General features: G+C 38.4%; 1 protein-coding gene across 7 annotated transcripts in view; it reads right to left on the bottom strand.

Annotated features, from left to right (window-relative positions):
• Positions 1-116: 116 nt before the first annotated feature.
• cacna1fb (calcium channel, voltage-dependent, L type, alpha 1F subunit) overlaps positions 117-26,038 on the bottom strand; it is a 44,660-nt gene continuing 18,738 nt past the window's right edge. For 3 of the 7 annotated variants that reach the window (XM_058390424.1, XM_058390426.1, XM_058390427.1), the window contains 36 exons: positions 25,162-25,322; positions 24,430-24,655; positions 22,795-23,002; positions 21,293-21,413; positions 21,021-21,096; positions 19,204-19,258; positions 19,062-19,116; positions 18,853-18,955; positions 18,424-18,553; positions 17,185-17,244; positions 16,818-16,924; positions 16,341-16,428; positions 16,162-16,269; positions 14,658-14,710; positions 14,387-14,533; positions 14,082-14,283; positions 13,831-13,989; positions 13,402-13,512; positions 13,200-13,283; positions 12,623-12,751; positions 12,457-12,522; positions 12,220-12,311; positions 11,892-12,051; positions 10,652-10,779; positions 10,453-10,549; positions 10,002-10,104; positions 9,518-9,619; positions 8,957-9,084; positions 8,182-8,298; positions 7,127-7,380; positions 6,512-6,535; positions 6,304-6,429; positions 5,230-5,378; positions 3,620-3,732; positions 2,412-2,720; positions 117-1,922 (listed from right to left, as the gene is read on the bottom strand). In XM_058390424.1, the coding sequence (XP_058246407.1) occupies positions 1,653-1,922; positions 2,412-2,720; positions 3,620-3,732; positions 5,230-5,378; positions 6,304-6,429; positions 6,512-6,535; positions 7,127-7,380; positions 8,182-8,298; positions 8,957-9,084; positions 9,518-9,619; positions 10,002-10,104; positions 10,453-10,549; positions 10,652-10,779; positions 11,892-12,051; positions 12,220-12,311; positions 12,457-12,522; positions 12,623-12,751; positions 13,200-13,283; positions 13,402-13,512; positions 13,831-13,989; positions 14,082-14,283; positions 14,387-14,533; positions 14,658-14,710; positions 16,162-16,269; positions 16,341-16,428; positions 16,818-16,924; positions 17,185-17,244; positions 18,424-18,553; positions 18,853-18,955; positions 19,062-19,116; positions 19,204-19,258; positions 21,021-21,096; positions 21,293-21,413; positions 22,795-23,002; positions 24,430-24,655; positions 25,162-25,322 (4,621 nt within the window). In that variant the 3' untranslated portion in view covers positions 117-1,652. Of the gene's footprint in view, positions 1,923-2,411; positions 2,721-3,619; positions 3,733-5,229; positions 5,379-6,303; positions 6,430-6,511; positions 6,536-7,126; positions 7,405-8,181; positions 8,299-8,956; positions 9,085-9,517; positions 9,620-10,001; positions 10,105-10,452; positions 10,550-10,651; positions 10,780-11,891; positions 12,052-12,219; positions 12,312-12,456; positions 12,523-12,622; positions 12,752-13,199; positions 13,284-13,401; positions 13,513-13,830; positions 13,990-14,081; positions 14,284-14,386; positions 14,534-14,657; positions 14,711-16,161; positions 16,270-16,340; positions 16,429-16,817; positions 16,925-17,184; positions 17,245-18,423; positions 18,554-18,852; positions 18,956-19,061; positions 19,117-19,203; positions 19,259-21,020; positions 21,097-21,292; positions 21,414-22,794; positions 23,003-24,429; positions 24,656-25,161; positions 25,323-26,038 lie in introns of those variants that run through there. The other 4 variants (XM_058390425.1, XM_058390430.1, XM_058390428.1 and 1 more) reach the window with 3 other exon arrangements.

The following is a 26,038-nucleotide window of genomic DNA, read 5'->3' as shown; positions in this document are numbered from 1 at the left end:
CATATTTAAATGGCAGAAGAACCGGAACATAATGAGCTACACTGTAGGCAGTAGATTTGAAAGCAGTGCAAATTGTTTGTAAAAGTTGTAAGTGATTATGAACAGTAATATCAACAGAAAACAAAACATTTTTTTAATGAAACGTCTACATCAGTACACAGCTAAATGCATTGAAATGCATACTGATATTCATTATGTGCAGTTCAACTGAATTGCAAAGTAACTTAATTGGTTCAGCTTCAGTAAAGTAACAGTAGTTTTCTTCTGGTCAGGATCGCAGTGGATTGTAGAACACTGGACACAAGGTGGAAATACTTTGAAATGTTAAATATTTCCCTTTTTTTTCAAAGTTTTGGCCTATAGTGCATGCAGAAATTCAAACAGAAAGAAGGAAATTTAGATATCTCTTTGTAATTCATTTCAGGTAACTGTTTCAATGCTGAACCTGCAATTAAACATGGCAACCATTCACATTCAAAGCAAGTCTGACATATGCCAATACAGACATACATACATACATACATACATAAATAAATAAATAGCTAGCTTGAGTTCTGTTCAGAAAAAAATACGTGTAAAGTATTCCTAACTGTGAAGAATAAGTTAAAGAATAAGTCAATTAAGGAAGTTAAAAATCAATTTAAATAAAATAAACAATAACACTGAGCTGTGCTTGGTTCAGATTTGTCTGGTCTCATACACTAAAGATGAGTCAAATAGAAAAGAAGAGTCCAATAAAAACCCACAGCAGAAAAATGTACAGTCATGTACAGTGGGAAATGATGTGCAGAGATATGATCCAAGGATTTCTTATACATAAAGTATTGCTATGTATTAGATAAGCAGCAGAATTTATTTATACCTTTTATGTATTTGTTCAAATATGATACAGAATGTAAAAACATATTTAACAACATATACATTTAAGTTGCCACTTTAGTAGGTACAAATCTTTCACCTTTACACATGTAAATTCGAGTAAGTCATACATCATGTGATGTCAGGCAGACCAGCATTTCTTTCCTCTGTTTATATTGGACTGCAAACTGTACTGGGCATGAATTTAGTGAATGTCCCCTTTACAGCACATCAGTGCCCTTGATATCATCGAGGAACAACGGCATCACCTTAATAACTATAGTTTATACACACTGTCACGTTGACACTTCTGGGATGATAAGGAACCCTGTTTCAAGGCACTTATTGTCACATGGTTCCATGAACAAGACTGTGAGTTTCACTGCTTCAATGAGCTGCACAGACCTTAGAACCCAACCCAGGCTCAGAGTGATGCAGGGGAAAGGCTAGAGCAAGGTTGTGCTCCCCTGCTCTTTGCAAGCATCTTATAGAATTCTTACACTGGCCCACGGAGGTCCAACATACTGCTCAATTGGTGTAGATAGCATGCTGGCAACTCTGTGTATAAATGTTATTCAACATGAAGTCCAGTAAAAAAAAGAGTCTATCTGTGATTCATCTGTATACCTTAAAATACACCATTATATTTAATTTTTAGTAACCAAATGGACCTGTACCTTGATTGTATAACCTGCAGCTTCAAACCTCTGCCTGTCTGTCAGAATCTAAGAGGCCTGCCTGCTTCCTTGACTCTCCACCCATTATATTTCTGACTGTTTTTTTGGATGTGACAGTCAGAAGGAGGTAACACATGTCATCTCATCAGCAAGCTCATCCTCATCATGGCTCCTGACAAGTTCCTCATCACTGTAGAGCCCTCCCAAGTCTGTGTGATTGAGGAAGTCGCCTCCAGAGCTCCCTGTGCTGCCTCGACCTAGCAGGTCACTGGCTGCACTCTCCATTTCATCTATGGTCATGTGACAGGCATCTGCAATCTCCCGCTTGGCAAAGGCAACAAACTTGGGGTCCTTTGCATACAGGCCAAGGCCCTCGGATATTAGTACCTGAGGAAAGGCATTTACATTTTAGAATATATTACATATAACACCTGAATAATGTAAACAGCTCCAACAGGCCCTGCTGTGAAAACTGTTTGTCTTTCACACAAATCAGCTCCAAATAATGAACAGCTTACACACACAACTGTGTCTGAGCACAACAAGCTTGATTATTGAGTGATGACAATATGTACTTAATATCACATCAATGAGTCTGCTGCAAACAAAAAAATATTTACCTAGCACATTTCAAGAGATTAGAAGAAAAGTTTTTGATATCTAACAGAGAATAGCTAAGACAACTTTTTTCTAATGAACAATTGGATCACTGAGCAGTAATGAATCCTCAATAAGCATTAGCTATCACACTAAAATGACTGGAGGAGTGCAATTTAAAATCTTTTTCTTATTTTTATATTTCACAGTCGGAAAATAGATAAGATCAGAAATATAGTACTGTATATTTATAATGGTGTTGACTTTCTCAGGTCTTACCGCCTCCACCAGGCTGTCAGCACTGCCTCTCTTCTCGCTGTAGTGCGGGCTGAGTTGTGTGGGCACTCTCAGGGTGGTGTAGGCCCTGTAAGGCTGACCCGTTCGCCCTGCCACAGGCACACTTGTATCATCCTCTGCCTTCTTTTCCCAAAGGCCCACGCTACTTGTGCCAGCTGACCTCTCATCCTCCACTAGTATGAGGGGGGCATAAAGAAGACGACTGCGGCGGGGGCTGGGGTTTGCCCAGGAGGCCGTGGAGCCTGTGGAAGAACGGCTGCTGCTGCGGCGTGAGTCATAACTGCCATATGCCTGAGGGGAACGATAGAAAGAGAGAGGAAGGGAGACAAAGAAAGACATGATAATAAAGAGGTAATTTTGCCTTGGAGTGCCTTGTATTATTAATTTGACATGCTAGGGCTGCACAGTTGATGTAATAGGAATCACATGTTTTGGGTTAGCACTATTTCACTGTTTTTTTCTCTTATGCATGCGTGACTAGCTATATGCGTAGGACAAGCCTTTTCAGGATGTCCCTATTGCTCTGCCTACAATTTTCACTCCTGATTCTTTGAACAATTTTGTAGGAACCTGTTTGTATATTTATTAAATTCCTACATGACTATAGAAGATTGTCGCAACATTTTTCCTAGCAGATGATTATGGATGACGGCTTGTCCAAATTTTGTATTACTGATTTAATGGCAATCGCTGAAATTCTCAACAAAAATACCTGCTATTTAGTGTAGAACTGTAATCATATTACTATTCCATGAATGCAGTGTGTCCTCCCAAAGATAAAAGAAAACCAGCAAATAATATAATCTATCTGTTTAGGATAAATTAATTTTTCCTGCTACAAGCAGTCATCAATTATAGGTCATTTTTGTAATTAAGAATAATTGTCCCCTTTCTTTTCTCATGCTTCAGGTGTGTGTATAAGCTAATGTGGTACAATGTCTATGATTCTTGGTCACAGAGGAATTGTAAGACTGTGTTTTGTACAATCGTTGCAAGAGTGCAAAAGCTGTGAAAGAGTGGAAGCTCTTCTTGGATCAAACTGCACAGATAAACAAATCAAGTTGATGATTTTAATAATTGTTGTGCATCCCTATATCCTGACACTATGCAGATCTCAGAAACAGAACATACACAATATAAAAATGTAAGCAAAATATTTAATATTTATTATCTCATACAGGAGGAGGTACCTGTGAACGTGCTCTACATGGTGGAAAATTTTGGTGGTAGGTGCCTGGAATGGGGAGATCATCACTGCTCCCCTGTCTTCTCAGACACTGGATGGTAAATGATGACTTCCGGACTGAGAGAGACGGAAAATAAGCACTTTTTAAGACAATGTCCACATTGCTTCATGTCAAGATTTGACATTGTGTGGGAATGCTGGATTTTCAGTCACTTAAAATAGAATGAAAGAAGTATTTTCTCACACATACATTACAGCACAGTGAAATGATTTTCTTCAAATGTCCCAGCTTGTTAGGAAGTTGGGGTCATAGCATATGGTCAATTGTGATACAGCACCCATTGAGCAGAGAGGAGTAGGGGCCATGCTCAAGGGCCTGACATTGGCAGCTTGAACCCTGACTAGCTGATCAACAACCCTGAGCCTTAACCACTTGAGCCATCACTACTCTAACCGGCACTTCTTGCCTCTCAAGAAATTACTTTTCTTCTGCCTTTTTGTCCTCATTCACACTTTCAGCTCTGTCTGAACTTTACCTTTTATGGAGTTTTGTGGTTATCACTATATGAAATTCACCAACGTTAGCATTATAGCAAGGTCCTTCAGTCTTATCCAGAAAGGGCTGGTGTAGCTGCAGATTTACTGTCCATCCAAGCAGGAGCCACACATCATTTCACTTGTTTAATCAATTCATCTTAGTCTCTAATTAACTATCAAGTGAGTCTCCAATTTGGCTGTAGTGAATACCTATAGCCACACTGGCCTTTGTAGATATGATTAAACACCCCAGTTTAAACGTCCCTTTTGTAATCAAGGAATTTTATATAACTAGACTTTTTCATACATATTAGTTAAATATGGCTGATGTAGAGATATGCTTGATTACTGTTTATTTACAAAGTGCACCTACATTTTTCAGCCTTATCACAGAGAGGTGAGGTGAATAACCCTGATTGTCTCATTGTAGTGGCACCTGACAAGGGGTGTAATATATTAGGCAGCAAGTGGACAGTCAGTTCTCAAAGCATTTGAAACGGGTAAAAATGGGAAGCATAAGGATCTGAGCAAGTTTGACAAGGGCCAAATTGTGATAGCAAAAATTGCTTAGAAATGGTTTTAGGAACATAACAAAGTTTATGGCCTTCAAATTTCCCAGATCGAGCATCTGTGGTATGTGTAGGACAAACAAGTCTAATCCATAAAGGCCCCACCTCACAACTTACACGACTTAAAGGATCTGCTGTTATTTACTTAGTGGCAGATACTATAGATAATTCAGAAGTCGTATGTCTAGAGTCTATGCCTCAACGAGTCAGAAATGTTTAGGCAGCACATGGGGGACCTACACAATATTGGGCAGGTGGTTCTAATGTAATGGCTGATCAGCGTATACTTAATAAAGTGGCCACTGAGTGTGAATATATATATTATTAAAAAGTAATTTAATGCCTTGTAATAAAAACTGTGATACTAAGTTGAAAATATATGATAATGGGTATCATATAACAGATTTGTGTTAACATTCTCACCTTACTGCAATGCTCAGAGGGAGGATTAACTGAAAGGGCAAGTATATGCACAGAGAGACAGAGTAACAGGGATTATTGATTGTACCGGTGGGGGTTGCAGGCAAGAGTCGTCTTCTGGCTGACCTTCTGGCCTCACCATAACTGCTGCCATACTGATTACTGTAGGCAGGCTGTCCATCATACCCATGAGCTCGATGGCTAGAATGAATGGGGACTTCATCTGGGTAGCCATGCCTGAGGAGGAATTAAATGGAAAATAATTCTGAAGGACACAGTCATAGATCAAAAGAACACAGATGTCTTTTGTTTCACAGAATTTGGGTCATTGCTGTCATTTTGGTAAAATACTTCAACAAGAATAACACTAGGTGGTAGTAGGTAGTGTTGCTCCCTCACAGCTCAATTGTTCAATCTTGAGCTCAAGATTCTGTACATGTTCATGTGGGTTTCCTGTGGGCTTGGTGGTTTCCATTTCCCAAAGAAATGAGTGCAGGTGTATTGGCTATACTAAAATTATCAGTGATTGCCAGACCTGTCTCAGGATAAACTTTGGATACACTGTCACCCTGATATATGGTTACTGAAGATAAATGAATGAATGAACGAATGAGCGATCAAAAAAACAAAAAAAACAATAAACAAACGAATGATCATATGAATGATCAAATGAATAAGTGAATGAACATCAGTAAATCTGGCTTTATTCTATTCTTTAGTTTTGCCTTCCTAATTATTTACTCAGTATAAATTTAACATGATAATTTTACATTCCTAGCTGAAGGAATTTTCTGCTGCTGATGCAACTATTATTATTATATTATCTACTATTTCTGTTGTTTCTATGATCCGTTTTCATCTCAGTGTTATGTACTTTTACCCAACTGTTCTTACTGCATGCGTTGGTGTACACTATGAGAGGATTATTTGTCAGTTATATACTGTTGGACTATGAAAAGCAAACTTTTGAGAAACTGGGCTATATAGATTTAACATTTATTATTATTAATATAATGCTGCAGGGGAGGAGTTTGATTTTAACCCACACACCCACACTAGTACATCTTACAATATGCTATTTTTACACTTTAGAGTGTATTATGCCGTTTACACTACAGTACATTTCCATCAAGATACAGAGTGTAGGAGGGAAGAAGAAGACCTGTCTCTGGGTGCTATGACCTCCTCGTCCTCTTCCCTCCTGTAGAAAATCTGCTCCCGATGGTACCCCTCCTCTCCATCCACACTTCGTGAGAGAGAAGAGCCAAAGTGGTCCACTGACTCTCTCCTGAGGTGGGTGAAGCCACACAATGTCATGACATATAACAAAGAAACAGTGGCTAAAGTTGTCAGGTGAATTCTGGACTTACCGCGGATGCTTGTAATATGAAACTCTATTAAGGAACAGATAAAATCATTAAGAGAAATGATTACAGCGGAAATAGTACATGGCACAATAAAGAGTGATTAATCACACAGAGATTGTGAACATCTAAAACATGCTATAAATGCAATACATATAAATATGTAGCTCTGTAACGGTCAGTGGTTTGTCCACTGTTTTTTTTAAACTTCTTCCTTTTTTTTTAGTAGATGACAAGAAATAATATTTGAAGGCTTGTGCTGATAATTAACCTAGCTTCTAGCTACTGCAATAAATGATAGTTTTGCGAATATGATGTCTTTGTTATTATGCACTGCAAAAATGGATCATGTTCATTATTTATTTAAAAAATGTGTGCTTTCAGGGCAATACAGGGCAGAGATTTATTTATAATAATGACAACATTTTTTTCACTTACAACCAAAAATATAAAGCATCAAATCTGACCAAAAATAGATCAGATAATACTATGATAATGTTTGTGTTTTGATCTCAGAGTTCTTCTACTTGAGCCAGAAAACTATGATTGATTGGTAACATGGATTGCCTTTGAATGATCACATCAATGTCCACACTGTAAGACTGTAACAGTGTTTCTGACCTCTTTGATGGCTGGTCAATCACACCATTCTTGTGCTGGAAATAGAGGGAGGAGCGTCTGTTTTCTCCTCTTCTAAATTTCTCCTGCTCTAGGATGCCACTGCCATTTGGTGTTCTGGTTAGTGAATTCCTGTGACTTAGACCTCCATTGGAGAAGCCTTCTCCAGACACAGCAGCGGATGAACCCGTCGGCGTGGAGACCACAGAGGACCGGTGGTCTGAGGACTCAGCGTTGACAACATAGCCATTGTCATTCTAGCAGAGCAGAGACAGATGGTTCTATGTATGATGGTAATAATAATACTATTAATAATAATAATAATAATAATAATAATAATAATAATAATAATAATAATAATAATAATAATGTTCAATCGTATACAACAATCTTTTCTACACATCCTTAATCCTGTTCTCTATTCATAGACTCATGAAATAATATTTTAGGTCAAAATCAGATGTAATATTGACCTAAAAACACTATGCTGAGGGGGAAAAATTTTCATTTAAAGATTCCAGTCCAACTGTGGTGCAGCATCATAGACACTGTGACAGCCAGAATCTATCTATCGATTAGGGCTTATGACCATTTTACATTTACATCTGGCACCAACATGTTAGTAGCAGATGTTTTCAGCAATTTGTGCTACAGTAGATCTGTGGGATTGGACCAGATGGTTTAGTTTTTGTTCCCCTTGCACATCAGTGTGCCTTGGGTGGTCATGACCCTGTTTCTGATTCACCGCTTGTCTTTCCTTTTGCCACTTTTGGTGGGTACTAACCACGGTATAACAGGAACACTCCACAAGACCTGTTTTAGAGATGCTCTGACCCATTTGTCTAGCCATCACAATTTGGCCCTGAGATCCTTACACTTGGTGATCACACGCATCAGTAAGAACTGACTGTTCACTTGCTGCCTAATATACTGCCCCTTGACAGTTGCCATTGTAACGAGAAAAGGAGATAATCAACAATATTTACACTGTCTCTGATTTTAATTTTTTATGTACAGTGTATATAAAAGACTGATGAAGATGTGTGTTCTACAGATACCTCATTCTCTTCTTGTTCTTCCTCCAGGTCCTCCTCTTCCTCCTCGAGGTCTGCATTCATGGCCAGGCGAATCTCTGGCCCAAGATCCTGCAGGGTGCGCAGACCCGCCTGACACAGATGCAAGTGGAGAAAAGAGGTCCACAGTATATATGCTGCACAAGCTCTGAACACACACACTTTTTATATCTGTACTTTCAAATTACATTGGTTATTTTTCTGTGTGGTTTATATCTGTTTGCTGTTTTTCCTGCAGGGATAACAGAAATCAAATAAAGACCAGGTTTATATATGGAAATGTTAAAATGGCTGATACCTGGCAGTTTGAGATGTTTTTCTTGCTGTTTCTTTTATTCAAATAAATAACATTAAATAAAGTATAAATAAAAACCTAAATTAAAAACGTAAACCTAAAGTAATAAAGATGATTCTGAACATAAAACATAGCAGCTGTGAACGTTAAACCGCCCGGAGTGAATGTATCTGTGTTTTGTTTGTCTATATCACAATCAATTCAATCACTGCCAAGGTGACAGTTTAATAGGAACAGTGTACAATCCAAAACAAAGTCAGAATAACAAGCAAGGGTCACGTAATCTACAACCAACAATGTAACAAAACCCACATGGCAACATAAACAAAACATTAAAACAAATTTTTTGGGGGAGGTTTTATATGTATCTAATGTTTTTTGAAGTTTTATATGTCTCAGCATTAGTGATTGAAAACAGGTCAGGGTGAAAAAATCTCCAAGGAGCAAAATAGGTTAGACATGTACCTGTAGAGCTGATGGCCTTTTGGGGTCTGGGTCTCCCAGACCCACTTTCTCCTTTCTCTTACGGAACTTCCTGAAGTAATCCTGAATCAGAAATGTGGCATAAAACTTACCCACAGTCACCTCCTCCTCTATAAACCACACAGTGACAGAGTGAGAAAAAGAAAAAGGAAAAATCAGCATACCAAAAAGGGAAAGTGAAATGAATTATGCAAAGACAGATGAATGGAATGATTAAGGTTAGTTTAATAGAAGGATAAAGCCTAGCAAAAAAATTTGGGGTAATCCACATTAGCACATCTAAAGCAGTAGAATGCTTCTCATGAAATAGCTAATCAATTCATTTCAATTCAGTTCAGTTCATTTAAAGCATTCATAGTACACCAACGGCATTCAAATATGAAACCATGCCTATAAAATGCTCCAAAAATAAAATGGGATAAAAATAAAAAGTAGAAAAAAGATGATTTCACAAAATCTGAAAAAGTCTCCAGAGCACTATTGGAATCATAAGCCTCAAAGCAGCCTTTAAGCACAAAGCAAAATCATGGCATTTCTTCTCACCAGCAGGAGGAGGAATAACCTCATCAAGGATTTTGGGTTTTGTGCGCTTCCAGATTTTCTTAATGATGATCCTCAGCTCCAAATTCTCCTGGTCTGGGTGACCTGAGGACAAAGCAGTGGGTCTAAGTATTGATCCGGATTTGGCTCGAATGTAAACACGGTTGGTTAAAGTGAATTCATTCCCCTCAATGTGTTGATTTTCATTACATGACCTTCTTGAGCACAACATGATCTAAATGTCCAAACCCGTTCAGTGGGGTTACTGAGTTGAACATGGTCAAGAGACTTCTTTAATACTAAACACCAATTCATTTCTGAACAGCTTGTCAGTTGCTCTGCTTATGTGTGTGTTTTTTGTCTCTTTATAAGAACCAAATATACCAGTTTTATAGCACCTTTGGGACATTTAGCAAGACAATACGTTGCTTTTCTATTAAAAATGATTAAAAAAATTAAAAGCCATTAGTGAGGCTATGGTACTAACCTTCAGTTTTAATCTTCAGGGCAGTTCTGACTAGGGCAAACAGAGTAGCATTGAAGGTCACTGTGCCATCCGAGTTCAGGGGCATGTTCATAGCAACCAGTCTCTATCAGAGAAATATATAAAGAGTACAGCATGATCGAGTATGTGACAGTAAGAGCTAGCAAGCATCATTTTAATTATACAGTATATGTATTTATATGCTATGAATATGTGAAGGTATGATACATGCTTGAAAGAAGAGTCCCTTTATTGTGATCTATGGATCACTAACAGTTCTAGCTTTCTAAAGGGGTTCTATGAGTGCAACATGAAACCATTTCTGTTTTGAGAGTATTTTTATGTTTAAAACATGGAAGATGAAAAATACAACACTGTGCATATTGTATGTCTGTGCTTTTTTTAGTTTGTGTGTGTGTATATAAGAGAGTGAGAGCGAGTGAGTGTGCAGTACCTTGCAGGCCACACGGTGGGGACAAAGTTTTCCAAATCCCAGAGGAGGTTGGATCCTCCTAAGCAGAGCCACCACATCCAAGTGCTTTATTCGACCCCTGTGTTAACACAGACAAATATTTTCACTCTCTCTCACAAACATACACACACACACACACATTGTACACATGACTCTTAAAAGACAGAGAAATTGATCTTACTTGGCTTCTGGATCATACTCTGACCAAATCCTTTTGAACTCATCAAGATGATGTGGCCCCAGAATTGACCAATCACGTGTCAAGTAGTCAAAATTGTCCATGATGACAGCAACAAACAAATTAATAATCTGAGAAGTGGAAAATAAAAAGTTATGATGAGTGGCATATCAAGAAGGCTTTATTACAGAGTAATTAACATGTCTACAGATTTTTACAAATGAACACTGTACATGCTGATTTGCCAGTTTATTAGGTTCAACCAATTATCTGGGACTTCAGTAATGAATTCATTATGCTGGGCAAATGAAATTTATTTAGTATTGTCAAGGTGCGTGAGATAAGATAAAGCATAAAAATTATAATCATGCCATCAAGTATTGTGATATGTTACATGATATGTATCATAATATACCCCCCCAAAAGTATTGGAACAATAAGGCCAATTCCTTTTTTTTGTTTTGTTTTTTTCTTATTCACTGAAGAAATTTCAGTTTGAAATTATATGAGATGATAAATAATCAGATCAACTTTATAAGCATTAATATAGAGGCCATTCCACAAGATGTAAAGCACTCAGCAGCAAGAATCAGAAGACCAGACTGGGATTAACAAAGAAATCCAGACACAAACATTCTGGAACCAAAAATGATCCAAAGTCATGGAAAGTGTGGAGAAAGGAAGGATCTGGTCATGATACAATACATACAAGTTCATCTGTAAAGCATGGTGGTGGTATGAGATTGCATAGCTGTTTCTGGAGCAAGCTCACCAATTTTTATTGATGATGTAACTCATGGTGGTAACAGCAGAATGAAGTCACAAGTTTAGAGGAACTTCATCATGTGGCAAGACAATGACCCAGATCATCACCGAAAAAGAAATCTGACTCCATTGGCTAAACTCATTCAGGGGATGTACTACAGAATTTTCTATATACTAAGTCTAATTCTCAATGTAAACGTTTATCAATAGACACATTTTAAGATTTCACAGTTTCTAATGGTCAGTTTCTCTTGGAAAAGTGGCTGGAAAAACCACAATACAAATCATATGAGAACCTCATTAGGTCTCCAGCATCCCTCTGGTAATAATGTTAATAATGTGATGCTTAAAACTGTCTCATTTACTAGCACAACCCTAATATTTTACCCAGGTATTTGTGGTTTATTCAGAACAAACCCATTTTCAAGACACATTCGAGTTAATAAAATAAAAGATTTTAAAAAGAGCTTTGTGTTACCAAGAAAGCGCAGAGCATGAAGAAGCTAATGAAGTAAATGATGGCAAAATTGCTGCCACATGTGAATTCCTCTCCAGGCTCAAAGTCTGACTCTGCATCACAGCGCTTCCCTGGAAGACAGGCCAACATGATCTCCTGCCACGCTTCACCTGTAGCACATCTACATAGTGCACACACACACACACACACACACACACAAAGAGAAGCAGACTGCTAACTACAGGGGTATACTATCAAAGCAAAAAAGAAGACATAAATATTTGAATGTTAAAAGCTTCTTAATCTGCATTGTGCCTTTATTACAATACATATATTAATGCTTTCTCACCTGAAGAGCAACAACACTGCCTGGGGAAACGTCTGGAAGTTGTTATTACGGTTGATTGGTGTGTGGGCTTGCAAAGCAATCTTCCCAAAAGTCTACGAGAGAAAGACCATCAGATAAGCATTTGTGCCCCTGAAATACAGACAGAGCAGTAGGTTTATGTCTATCTATACAATGTTTATTATCTCAAGCATATATCTATTAAGACTACTCTGAATTAGTTATCTTTGCCCCACCCACCTGCATACCAATCACAGCGTAGATAAAGAAGATCATGGCAATGAGTAGAGCTACATAAGGCAAGGCCTTTGGGACAAGTAGAACAAAAGATATTACTTTTGTGTAAAAAAAAAAAAAAAAAATTGTGTTAATAATCAGACATGAGTTGTGTGTGAGGTTCTCTGACCTGGAGAGATTTCACAAAAGTCCAGAGCAGGGTGCGAATGCCCTCCCCCTTGCTAAGCAGCTTAACCAATCGCATTACACGGAACAGACGGAAGAAGGTGATTGACACCCGAGAACTGTCCTCTGAACTCTGTGGAGAAGTCAAAATTTGTAGAAAACCAGAATTGGATACAGTGGAATACATAACATGCTTAAAAGATAAGGTTCTGGCCACTAACCAGGTATACAAAAATCCACTTGTAGAGATAAAGATGCTGATAGTCTTGTACATATACCATAGTATGTCTGAATACTCAGATCTAATTGGTTGGATGGTGATGTTGAATACACAGGCAATTCCATTCAGTTTAATGACCATTATACTGCCATGTAACCATAGTAACATGCATTTATGGTTTCATATGACACAGCACAGATGCAGGTAATTCATATACACATCATTTCTCTCTAATTGCACTGTAAAATGAGTTTCACATGCCTGGTGTAGATGATACCACTATGCACTACAGTTTGGTATATAGAAAGAGAAGTTATACACCTTCCACATTTAATGAACCAGAATGAGCTGAGAGACTCACACTAAACTCTGTCACCACAATGTCCACCACACTCCCGACCACAATCAGAGCATCAAAGGAGTTCCAAGCATCAGTAAAATAGTGCTGCAGCCAAGACAGTTACAGCTTGTCAGAAAGACAAGTATGACATAAACTGATCAAGTACACTGATAAAGGTATCAAGGTGTAAAGTTAAATAAACATGATAGATAAGAAAAAGAACCTTGAGTCTGAGGGCCAACAACTTGACAATCATCTCCACAGTGAAGAGGCCTGTAAAGACCATGTTGAGGATGTCCATGACGTAGCTGAAGAGTTTGGACTGGTCATAATGCTGAAAAGGCATGACCAGACAGAGCATTTATAGACAACTGAGACACACCTTTAAAGAATTATGTCTAAAACTGTACAATTAGATATGTACTAGCCTTTATTTATATCTAAATATATAGTTAACATAACTAAACTGGAAACAAATTTCACCAAAACTAATAAATCTGGTAAATGACTAAATAAAATAAGTAATTAAACAAATTGTTGACTAAACAAAATGATAGTAATTAATGCCAATTATTCAAGCTATTTTTATTTGTGTTATGAATATGTAAAGGTTAACTACAATATATTTCTCGTTAAATGTCCTATGGTTCACCTGGACAGCCAAAGTGACTGTGTTGAGGAGAATCAACACAAACATGATGTACTCAAACCCTGTGGAGTTGATCATTAACCAGAATTTATACTGCACTGGGTTCTTTGGGATGTACAGCTTCAGTGGCTGTGCTTTCAGAGCAAATTCCACACACTGTCTCTGTATGAATAAGAAAGATAGAAACAGCCAACATGAAAGTGGCACGACGTAGGTACGATGCAGAATAGGCTGAAAAACATTCCAGTTCTTACCTGGTTCTTGTCCAGCTCACAGTTCTTAAACTCAGCCTCTCCTTGCTCCCGGAAAGTGATGATGACGAAACCCACAAAGATGTTCATCATGAAGAAAGCAATGATGATGATGTAGACAATGAAGAAGACTGAGATTTCCACATGAGAGTTGTAGATAGGGCCGTGGTTCTCTGAGTTGGCATCGATAGCCTTGTAGAGAAGCCTGAGACAGAAGAGGGAAAGAACAGAAGAGAGCATTTTCAACACAAGACAAGATGTCCAGTCACCTTTGAACCGTGATGTAACACCATGATCAGGTGACTTACGCGGGCCAGCCCTCGAAGGTGGACACAGTGAACAGGGCCATCATGCCCATCAGCACGTTGTCAAAGTTAAAATCGCTGTTGTGCCAGATGCGCTGCCGTACTAAGGGGTGATTCACATCACCATCTCTATAGATCACGAATGTGCCTCTATGTCACACACACACACACATACACACTTTGACAGCAAAACTCAATAAAAGCATAATGACATTTCATAAAGTCCACACAGATAATCGCCTATAAATTCAAGATTTGCATTTAAATCACTCACTTGCACTGCTCGGGTGTGTGCTTTGCCTCGTCTGTGCAGCGATAAAATTTGCCCTGCGATATGAGACACGATATTTCATTCTTATGAGATCAACTTCCCCTACTGTTCTAACCCTCAGTTTCTGCTTACTTCATTAACCTAGGTCATCTTTTATAGCAATATACTTGTAAAATGTATTGTACAATGAGTGGCTAATAAATCACATTGTTGTCTCAATAAATGTCTCAATCTAAACAGAATGGAAAGAGGCACCTGTTCACATGCTCAGTCATCCTATGTATGGCGTGTGTGTGTTTGTGTGTGGGCGCAGGTGTGAAGATGGTGGTGATGCAAGAGGACTACCATCCACTTTTGTTTAAAATCATTTTAACACAGCTGAGAGCACATCGACGCCATAAAAGCGACGGCACTAAAACATTTTTCATAATGTTCAAATTAAAATCGAAGCCATGGGAAGATCAGATCCTGTGAAACGGATGCTGAGCTTCACTGAGAGAATAATAAAAGTTTAAGCATGAGAGGATATACCCGTTTAATAATAATGTTCAATAATGTTTCTAATTTACAGTTCTTCACGTTACAATGAAATCAATCTCTCATTTATTTCTCTTGTGGCATTTCTACAGTGAATACCAGGTGCTGCTCCTTCTGTTAAACGTAAATAAAAAAGTTCTCGTGAGCTTCTCGTGAGCACGCTGTATCTCTCTACCATTGTGCCTTTTAGAGGGGTGATGTACGATCTTTTTAACACACTTGTTACTGACTACCATTTCTCTCTATATCACTGTATACTCTAATGATTTACACTCTCAACTAGACGAGCATAAAAAGCTTGCTTTACAGTCTGTTTCCCCTCAAGGATTCTTCTCATATTGTTTCAGTGAGTATTTCCTTGTCACAGTTGCCTCTGGCTTGATTATCAGGGATCTAAATTGATCTATATATCCAGAGGTATTAAGCTAATGCTATAAGCACTATACAAACAAAACTGAACTGAATTGAAGTTTTTAAAATTGATATAACCTCTTCTATGCCAAACTGACAAAATGCATCAAGTCACATTAAAGCTGCATAAATGTTTACGAAAAGGAAAGTAGCCAATTATTAGTTAATAGATCGGTATGCCTAATAAGAGCACTCAGACTGTCATTTCAATGCTGTTTAAAATAGTATGAAGAAGTGAAATGTTGCATGTTTTCTTCAGGAGTTTTATGTGTAGTGTTTGATCGCTTCAACAGGAATAGTTCAATGATCTCAACTATAAAAAATGACAATTTCAAACAAACCAGCCAGGAAGCATGTGCAATAACTCTCAATAAGATATTGATAAATCACTCTGTGTTCTTACGAGAAAGTGTGCCAAGGACATAATTCATGATCACACAAGTAGATTCAAACAGTGCATGGGGGTTTACAATATAATTAGCAAAACTGAAACATGCTGCTTGTATGACTGATGTCACAGAGAAGACATACAGACAGAAAGTAGTGAATTATAGAATACCTTAAAGAGTTGAACACCGATGCATGCAAACATGAACTGAAGCAGAGCAGTAACAATCATAATATTCCCAATGGTCCGTATAGCCACGAACACACACTGGACCACATGCTGGAGAAACACAGAGATTAGAAAGTGCCGCACTGTATAAAACATGTAAACATACACATACACCCTGGTACCTTTAGACCTTTGGCTCTGTTGATGGCTCGGAGGGGTCTGAGCACTCGCAGCACTCTCAGGATCTTCACTACAGAGATCGCACTTGAGCTGAGATGGGAAAAGAGACGATGGAAAGAGAGATGGAAGTGTGTACTTAGGCTGTGTGCCTTATGTGTATGTGAAAAAGCTTTAATATTGGTACAGGTAGGTATTAGATTGATCATTTTAACATCGTATCATTCATGTTAATGCATAATTTATTTCATTTCAGTAGTATTAAAATTAAAATCATAACCACATTAAGTAAAATGTTCTCTTTGTCCACCAGAGGGCTCTATATATCCACTTAGACACAGAACAACTCCTGGTCATATTTTAACAAAATGCAACACATCAGCAGAGAAAGAGAGAAAATGCGTGCATTTCAATAGTATCAGACATCAGACATTTAAATGAATTTTAATGACGTTAGATGAACTATGTTGAGTTAGACTCACTGTAGGAAGAAGGAAACCAGAGACACACTGACAACCAGAAGATCCAACAGATTAAACCAGTTCCTACAGAATGAGCCCTGATGCAAAAACGCCCCATAGACCGTCATCTGCAGGGAGAAGGAGTGGAAGAAGAAGACACATTTAACAGCTGAGCCTTATGTAAACTGTACATTTTAAGCGTTTTAAATATAATGTGAGTTACTGCAATGTGTAATTTGGTCTCAAAAAATGTTGCTTAGAAAGTACCAGATTTTTATAAAGTATTTGTTATTTTCTACTTCTCTGTTTACACCTAAAACTGTATATACTGTCTATACAGTACATGTAAACCAACTGTGTACAATATAAACCAGTGATGATTTGGTACCTTGAGAAGAATTTCTACTGTGAATATGGAGGTGAAAGCATAATCAGCATAGCCCAGGACCTGATCAAATCAAACAGACCAAGACCATTCAGAAGTCAGGAAGACAGAGAGACGGAGAGTAAAACACAGACAGATGTAGATATGACGTGTCTGTAATTAAGCAATGGCACGTGGCATCCCTCTCCATCTGACGAGCTCAGAGGTGACTGATTGCATGGTGTAGGATAACACTTCCTCAGCTGGCATGAAGAATAACATCCAACATGCCAATCAGGACATCTGCAGTGTGTGTGTAATGTGTGTGTTTGGGCACTTGACTCTAACAAGGCCACTGTGTGCATTTACATGGATTTGTATTAATTCCTCTGAGAGCTATTTAAAAAAAAAGGTTTCTGTATGTCTAATGATTATTTATAAAATCATGTGTACCTTACATAAAAATAAATATTTTTAGACTAGGTTTAATGCCAATTTTTCTCAATATTTCTGTACATTTGTTTAAATCCTGATGCAAAGTAAAGACACAGAGGTTTTGTGCACCTGCAGTAGACTCAATAAGTTCATAATTCCTTATGCATGTTTCCCAGTGTCTGAAATTCACATGCTTAATCATGTGAAGTAAAGTTATAGCCAAAATTACATCACAGGGAGCCTAAAGGTCTAAAGGGACCTCTCTGGGTTCAGGCTACTCTCTAAGTACATTGTTAATGGTGCTTAATTAAAAAGGTGGAGAAAAGGTTTTATTTCCTCCAAGCCTAGAAAAATGAGTTCATACATACTGTATGCTACATATGGGATTTTTCCCACAGCCTATTCAAAAACAAAAATGGGCCCATACTAAACCAGTCGCAGTTAGTGAAAGCAACCAGATCCTCATTACAATGCAACAAATCCTTTACTATTAAATTTACTTTAAAATATTAGTAAATTCGGTGTATTAAATTCACCAAGTGCTTGGTGACATTATAACATTGTTCCTAAATCAGCGACAACAAAACTTATCTAACAAGTCATGTGTGTACGAACAGAGCAACAACAAACCAAGCTGCTGGAGAGTGCCTGGTTCCTGGTGGAGTTTCATATAGAGTTTTGTCCCAATTCACAAAAATATGCTGGTAGGTGCATTAACAACCAGGACAGAGTGCTTACTGAAGATGAATGAATGGAATACCAATAGCGTTTCAGGAACCGTAGATTTAGTTTTTAGCTCTGTGTGTGTGTATGTGTTTGGTGACTCACATTATTCCTGAAGGAGTGTGCTCTGATTGGGTCCTCAGCAGCCAGAGAGATACTACTGAGGATGATGAATACCAGGATCAGATTAGTAAAAATGTGATGATTGATCACAGTATGACAGCCTACTCTTATTCTAGAGAGAGAGAGAGAGAGAGAGAGAGAGGACAGGAACTGTCAAAATCATGACAGTTATAATGTATCATATACATGCACCATTCACTTTAATAGGAACACCTGTACACTTGCTCATTCATACAGTTAGTGCTCATTCAATGAGCCAATTATGCAGCAGCAGTACAAAATCATGCAGATACAGGTGAAGAGCTTCACATCAATTCGTCAGAATGGAGTAAAATGTGATCTCATTGACTTGGCACGGTTGTTGGTGCCTTGGTATGTTTTTGTTTGTGAGAGCATGTTTCTCAGGCTTACAGGTTGGTCTTGCTGAGGCAGAAGAAAGCACTGCCTTCTGGAATTGGCACAACTTTTTCTTTAGGAGGAGTAAAATCAGCTACATTCAGCTGAGTCCCTCCTTCTTTTGAGGCAGAGGAAAACAGAAATGAAAACATTGTTCTAATGAAAATAGTAACATGCTAAAAAGTTAGAAACTAAATTTGTCAGTATTTTACTATTTTGTTTACCTTCATCATCTCCTTCATCTTGCTCCTCCTCTTCCTCATATTCATCCATGTCAATCTGGATGAAGAAAACAAGTGAAAAATCCATAGCATAGATCTGAACAGCTGCTTTCACACAGTAATAAATAAAATGCTTCGATCAAACCTTAGCCTCTGTATTCTCTCTTTCTCCCTCGCCTTCCTCTCCCTGTTTCTTTTCTCTGTAAAAAAAATTAGAACAAAAGACACACATGGCAGAGAGAGAGAGAGAGAGAGAGAGAGAGAATGGATAATCAATAGGCATTGAGTAAAATCTACTACCTTCACAACACTAGGTATCACCAAGTCTTTCTTGTCACTCAGTGTGGCTGAAACCACCTAGTTGTAGACCATATGACTGACATTACAGGAAGAAACAACCTGGAAACAGGTTTACCAGCCAGACTTCTAGAGCAGGGGTGTCTGGCCCCAGGGTCAAATGTGGCCTGCAGACATATGGTCTGGAAGATGTTAATTGGCCTACAACTTCTTTCTTAAAATGTATGACAGGTCACCTGCTGGACAGCATGTTAGGCTAAATTAAAGTGCTAATTAATTTACTGCTAAAGGCAGAAAGCACAAAGTTACCAGTGAGAAGAAGCTATTTCCAAAGAGATAGAAACAGCTATGCATGGAAAACCTGTTGTTTGTGAATTTTCGAAAGAGCCAATAACAAAAGTAGATTTGCCACCAAGTCTGAAAAATGTTGATTAAATATGGGGGACCACACATACACCAATCAGACATCCTGCTGGAGGTAATTTTGTAGGACTATCAGTGGCAGCGGTGCTCTTGTTTTTGCAAATACCGAGCAAATACCGGTCCTGCTGCTGGATTGATACCCTTCTACGGCCCTGTCCAGCTCTCCTTGTATAACAGCCAATCTCCCAGTATCTTCTCTGTGCTCTTTAAACTGTGCAGGGTGACATACCAAGCCTTCTTGTGACATATGGATGTGCCATCCTGGAGGAGCTGGACTATCTGTGCAACCTGATTGGGCTGCAGTTACTGCCTCATGCTACAAGTAGTGACAAGGACCCAAACTAAGCACAAAAGTACAGACAAATAAACCAAGCATAAGAAAAGAGCACCCGTCTGTGGCCACTACCTGCAAAACCATTCTCTTTTTTAGTCTGTTGCCTCTCCAGTGCACCTGTTGTCACTTTCATTTGTACCAAAGCAGGTGAAACTGGTTCACAATGACTTACCCTATCTAACAGATAGACAGATTGAAACCCTGACTATTTTTTTTAATTCACTGAAAAGCTAATTCACGTTCAGTGGTTTGGTTCCTGGTTGAGCTTATTATGTTATGCAGATCATCACAGCAGTGATGCAGATCAGCCAAGTGAACAATATATCAGACATCTAAGACTGAGACAAGCCACAAAACTCACACGCATTAATTCTGTACTTATTACTCTCATTAAAGCTCTTATAACTCCTCACACTGCACCTTGCTCCCTCTTGATCCACTAGCACTGGTCCCACCTCTCTCTCAGGGTAAAAGGTAGGTATACATCTAGACTCTTCTCTGTTCTGGCACTGAGGTAATGCAATGAACTTCCCCTAGATGTCCGTACAGCCGAGTTCTTCAAACAACGGATGAAGACCTACACTTAAACTAGCTCTTATTGTTGCATGTTGAAAAAAAAAACCTTAGTTTTTAGGCTGGTGGTATCCTTAGTCTGTGACCTAATGATCCAGTGTTAATGTATTCATTGATAGAGACTTCAGAGTATTTTTGTATGTCGCTGGAACAACACCGGATAACTTAGATGAAACAATACAGTAAATAATAAAGGGCATAGGTTTTTTTGTCTTTGCTTTTGGTGTTATTACAAAATGCTTTAAGTGGTCAGTAAAACTCCTTCCTAAAAGAATACAATATTGATTCTGGACAGCTTTTAGAGTATGATATATAAAGTAGTGAGAAATGTTTACTCTTTCTTTTTGTCATCTCCATCTGCCCCTGCTAAGTTGTCCACAGCAATAGCCAAGAAGACATTCAGTAGGATGTCTAAGAAAAGGTTAGTTAAGTACACAATATGACCAGGAAAGTGAACACCCACACATAGCCAGGCTAATATAGAGATACATCTGAAAAGGTTAACTGTATCCAAATTTAATAGGGATCTTCTGGCAAAGTTTTTTATGAGTAAATATATATATATATACTCATGTCTCTAAACAGTTGGTTCAGTGTAAAAGGATACAGTTACCACAGATGAAGAGAATGACAAAATACAGACACACAATCATGCCAGGAAACACAGGGCCTCCATATGCCATAATTCCATCATACATCACCATGTTCCAGTCCTCACCTGTTAGGATCTGAGCATCAAAATGAAATCTTAATAAAACACATACACTATATTGCCAAAAGTATTCGCTCACCTGCCTTGACTCGCATATGAAATTAGGGGACATCCCATTCCTAATCCATAGGGTTCAATATGACGTCGGTCCACCCTTTGCAGCTATAACAGCTTCAACTCTTCTGGGAAGGCTGTCCACAAGGTTTAGGAGTGTGTTTATGGGAATTTTTGACCATTCTTCCAGAAGCGCATTTGTGAGGTCACACACTGATGTTGGACGAGAAGGCCTGGCTCTCAGTCTCCGCTCTAATTCATCCCAAAGGTGTTCTATCGGGTTGAGGTCAGGACTCTGTGCAGGCCAGTCAAGTTCCTCCACACCAGACTCTGTCATCCATGTCTTTATGGACCTTGCTTTGTGCACTGGTACACAGTCATGTTGGAAGAGGAAGGGGCCAGCTCCAAACTGTTCCCACAAAGTTGGGAGCATGGAATTGTCCAAAATGTCTTGGTATGCTGAAGCATTCAGAGTTCCTTTCACTGGAACTAAGGGGCCAAGCCCAGCTCCTGAAAAACAACCCCACACCATAATCCCCCCTCCACCAACTTTACACTTGGCACAATGCAGTCAGACAAGTACCGTTCTCCTGGCAACCGCCAAACCCAGACTCGTCCATCAGATTGCCAGATGGAGAAGCGTGATTCGTCACTCCAGAGAACGCGTCTCCACTGCTCTAGAGTCCGGTGGCGGCGTGCTTTACACCACTGCATCCGACGCTTTGCATTGCACTTGGTGATGTATGGCTTGGATGCAGCTGCTTGGCCATGGAAACCCGTTCCATGAAGCTCTCTGCGCACTGTTCTTGAGCTAATCTGAAGGCCACATGAAGTTTGGAGGTCTGTAGCGAATGACTCTGCAGAAAGTTGGCGACCTCTTCGCACTATGCGCCTCAGCATCCGCTGACCCCGCTCCGTCAGTTTACGTGGCCTACCACTTTGTGGCTGAGTTGCTGTCGTTCCCAAACACTTCCACGTTCTTATAATACAGCTGACAGTTGACTGTGGAATATTTAGGAGCGAGGAAATTTCACGACTGGATTTGTTGCACAGGTGGCATCCTATCATAGTTCCACGCTGGAATTCACTGAGCTCCTGAGAGCGACCCATTCTTTCACAAATGTTTGTAAAAACAGTCTGCATGCCTAGGTGCTTGATTTTATACACCTGTGGCCATGGAAGTGATTGGAACACCTGATTCTGATTATTTGGATGGGTGAGCGAATACTTTTGGCAATATAGTGTATCTATTCCACCACCATCAGTCAGATATACTTAAGATTATTATATTATTAAATGTACAAAAATATGACAAAACCTAGGTTTTCATGATTCAGTCTGACCTGAAAGCAGGTGAGAAGAGCCTGGGGAAAAGCATCAAATGTGCTTCTTTTCGTTTGTGTCTCATCAAAGTTGAACTTGCCACCAAACAGCTGCATCCCCAGCAGAGCGAAGATTATGAGGAAGAGGAAAAGCAACAGCAGCAGAGATGCAATGGACTTCATAGAGTTTAGTAGAGATGCTACCAGATTGGACAGAGCTGTCCAGTGACTGTGGGGTGTCAAGAAATTATCACACCAATTAATAACCACTTCATTCAACAGCAAAAGGTGAGCTAAACAACACAAATGTGTAAAATTCAACATGGAGACAACACACCCATCAGGCATAACATTATGATCACTGACGGATGAAGTGAATAACACTGATTATCTCCTCATCATGGCACCTGTTAGTGGGTGGGATATATTAGACAGCAAGTGAACATTTTGTCCTCAAAGTTGATGTGTTAGAAGCAGGAAAAATGGGCAAGTGTAAGGATTTGAGTGAGTTTGACAAGGGCCAAATTGTGAAGGTTAGATGACTGGATCAGAGCATCTCCAAAAATGCAGCTCTTGTGGGGTGTTCCCGGTCTGCAGTGGTGTCAATCTATCAAAAGTGGTCCAAGGAAGGAACAGTGGTGAACCGGCGACAGGGTCATGGGTGGCCAAGGGTTATTTATGCATGTGGGGAGCAAAGGCTGGCCCGTGTGGCCCAGGTGGTCATAATGTTATGCCTGATCATTGTACATCAGCACTATTGCCAAAGAAAATAATTTCCCAAAAGCATTGTAAATTTATCTTAACCCTTAAGTCTTATGATAATAAGATTATAAGAGCAAACACTTTTTTACTTCTATCACTTTTTATTTTATCACTTTTTTACTCTAGGTGTATGGTATTGCTTTTTATGTCATATGAACTATAAAGCCTCCAGCAGCCAAAAAACTGGAAAGAAAAAACACATGTTTTTGAATATGTAGGGGGTGGAACAAAAATATGTAATTTATATTCAAAGGATCTGATGTAAAAGCACTCAATAAAAAAAATATTTGTTATTAGGTTTCTTCACTGATTTCAGTTCTCTACAACCTCATTTCTTCCCCCATACAGATTATTGCTAGTGTTTGCTGTTTTTCTGTTTGCTCCTAATTAAACAGAGCTTTATTAAATACTATATCAAAACTTGCAATATTCAAATGAATGCTATATATCAAATGAATGCAATATTCATTATGTTCATATTTTGTATTGATCCAGCCTTATTCCCTAATGAAATGTTGTTCTGGATATGATGCATCAACAGGTTTGGATTGTTTTATGCAAAAATGTAACACATAACAATATATTATCATCACATTCAAATACAATAAAAGACAATAAAATAAATCTTCCACTTACAAATATATATTTATATATATATATATGTGCTTGCAAGTCAAAGTTTATAACTCAATTTACATTTATCTGTTTCTCCAAGCTACTGTAGAAAGATGAATTAATCTTTTTATTGCCAGTGACAGCTGCAACGTCAGAAGTGTTAACTGGTACAGAGTGTTCAATGTAATGCTTCCTCTACCATTTTAAAGATTTCTTTTTGTGCTGCTCTGCTTCGGGGAACTGATATTTTGTGTCCTTTCCCGAGTGTACCCTGCATACCGTGTGACTTTGAAGATCCTAAGCAACCGAACACAGCGCAGCACAGAAATGCCAAGAGGTGGCATGATCTCCATCTCCACCAGCACAGTCTCCAGGATTCCTCCACACACCACAAAACAATCGAAACGATTGAAGAAGGCTACAAAGTAAGCCTGCAGCCCCAGACTGTACATCTTCAGCAACATCTCAACCGTGAAAAGAGACAGAAGCACCTTGTTGGCAATATCTGCAATGGAACAGGAAAAGAACAAATGGGTAGGAGGAATTTCATATAAAGCCACATACAGAGGTAAAGAGCTCATTAAGGAGAAGATATTTTAAGACCCAACAGTTAGAGATGTTCATATTATAAAGCCATCATTTAGGATAAGTAAAAAGCTGCTGTGCCTGATTTAGTTCAAATAATTCACTGAAGTGAAAACCAAGCTCTCTTTTTGGCCCATTAGCGCAACTAAGGTTAAAAAATGAATCATTAAAATCTATGAATGAATCCTTTGGTTTGAGTAAACAGGTCATTTGCTGCCTCTGACACAAATACTGTATAATAAATCAATATTTGCTACTAATTTTGTCCTAATGTTCAAAATGTTCTTCTTAGCTCTATTATTGCTTACTACATACTTACTACACAAATGTTTTTAGGTGACCTATTCTAATGGAACAGGACAGAGAGCTGGTGAATAATGAAATGTAAAAGGCATATAAAAGATAAACAGTGTTTCTTATACACACCCTGCACTTCAGTGAGCCAGACTGGTTGGTTATAGTGCTCTGATGCGCTAAGAGCTGTGTTGAGAAACACCAGAATCAACACCAACCAGTAGAATGTCACAGATTTCACTGCTTTTCGACAGTTTCTCCGAACGCCACGGTTCCACCGGCGCAATGTGCGACTGATGACAAACACAAATACAAAAAAAACCACAGTCACACAAACATGTAACATTTGCAATGCAGAGAGAAAAGTGAAAAAGCCAATTGTATATATATATATATATATATATATATATATATATATATATATATATATATATATATATATATATATATATATATATATTTGCTTCCCCTGTATTTTTTTTTTGTGTGTGTGTGTGTGTGTGTGTTTGCGTTTGAATGGGATTTATAGGGTTTAGGAAGCAGAACGAGGAGGACTTTTTTTAGTAGTGGAAGTCGCAGTCCACTATCACCAAAGTCATTACATGCATTATTGAATTCTTACAGTTATTAGCCTATTAATAGATGTTTAATCAAACCTCAGTAACTCAAAGTAGGCCTATAAATGAAACTAAATGCGTGGAAATTTAAAAAATTCTAATCTGTGAATTTAATTTACAGGTAAAGGGTTGCAAAAGGTTTATGGAGTTAAAACATTACACAAATGCATACACAGCTTACAGTACTGCAAATATGAAAAAATAAGATCATTTAAGAGCAATTCCAAAAAAAGAAGAAAAAAAAAAACAACAGCAACAACAACAAAAAACCCTGCTGAAACATCTAACACGACCCTAATCGTTTTTACCCTCTAATTAAGAACATAAACTGGAGGCTAATCGCTGGAGGGCATGAAATCATTTTTTCTGCCATGTTAATTAACCTTTTGTTT

This window comes from Hemibagrus wyckioides, linkage group LG05, assembly GCF_019097595.1.
Source record: "Hemibagrus wyckioides isolate EC202008001 linkage group LG05, SWU_Hwy_1.0, whole genome shotgun sequence".
In the NCBI taxonomy this organism is placed as follows: Eukaryota; Metazoa; Chordata; class Actinopteri; order Siluriformes; family Bagridae; genus Hemibagrus; species Hemibagrus wyckioides.
The sequence above is the reverse complement of the archived record's forward strand: the minus strand, read 5'-3'. Positions and strand labels throughout refer to the sequence as shown.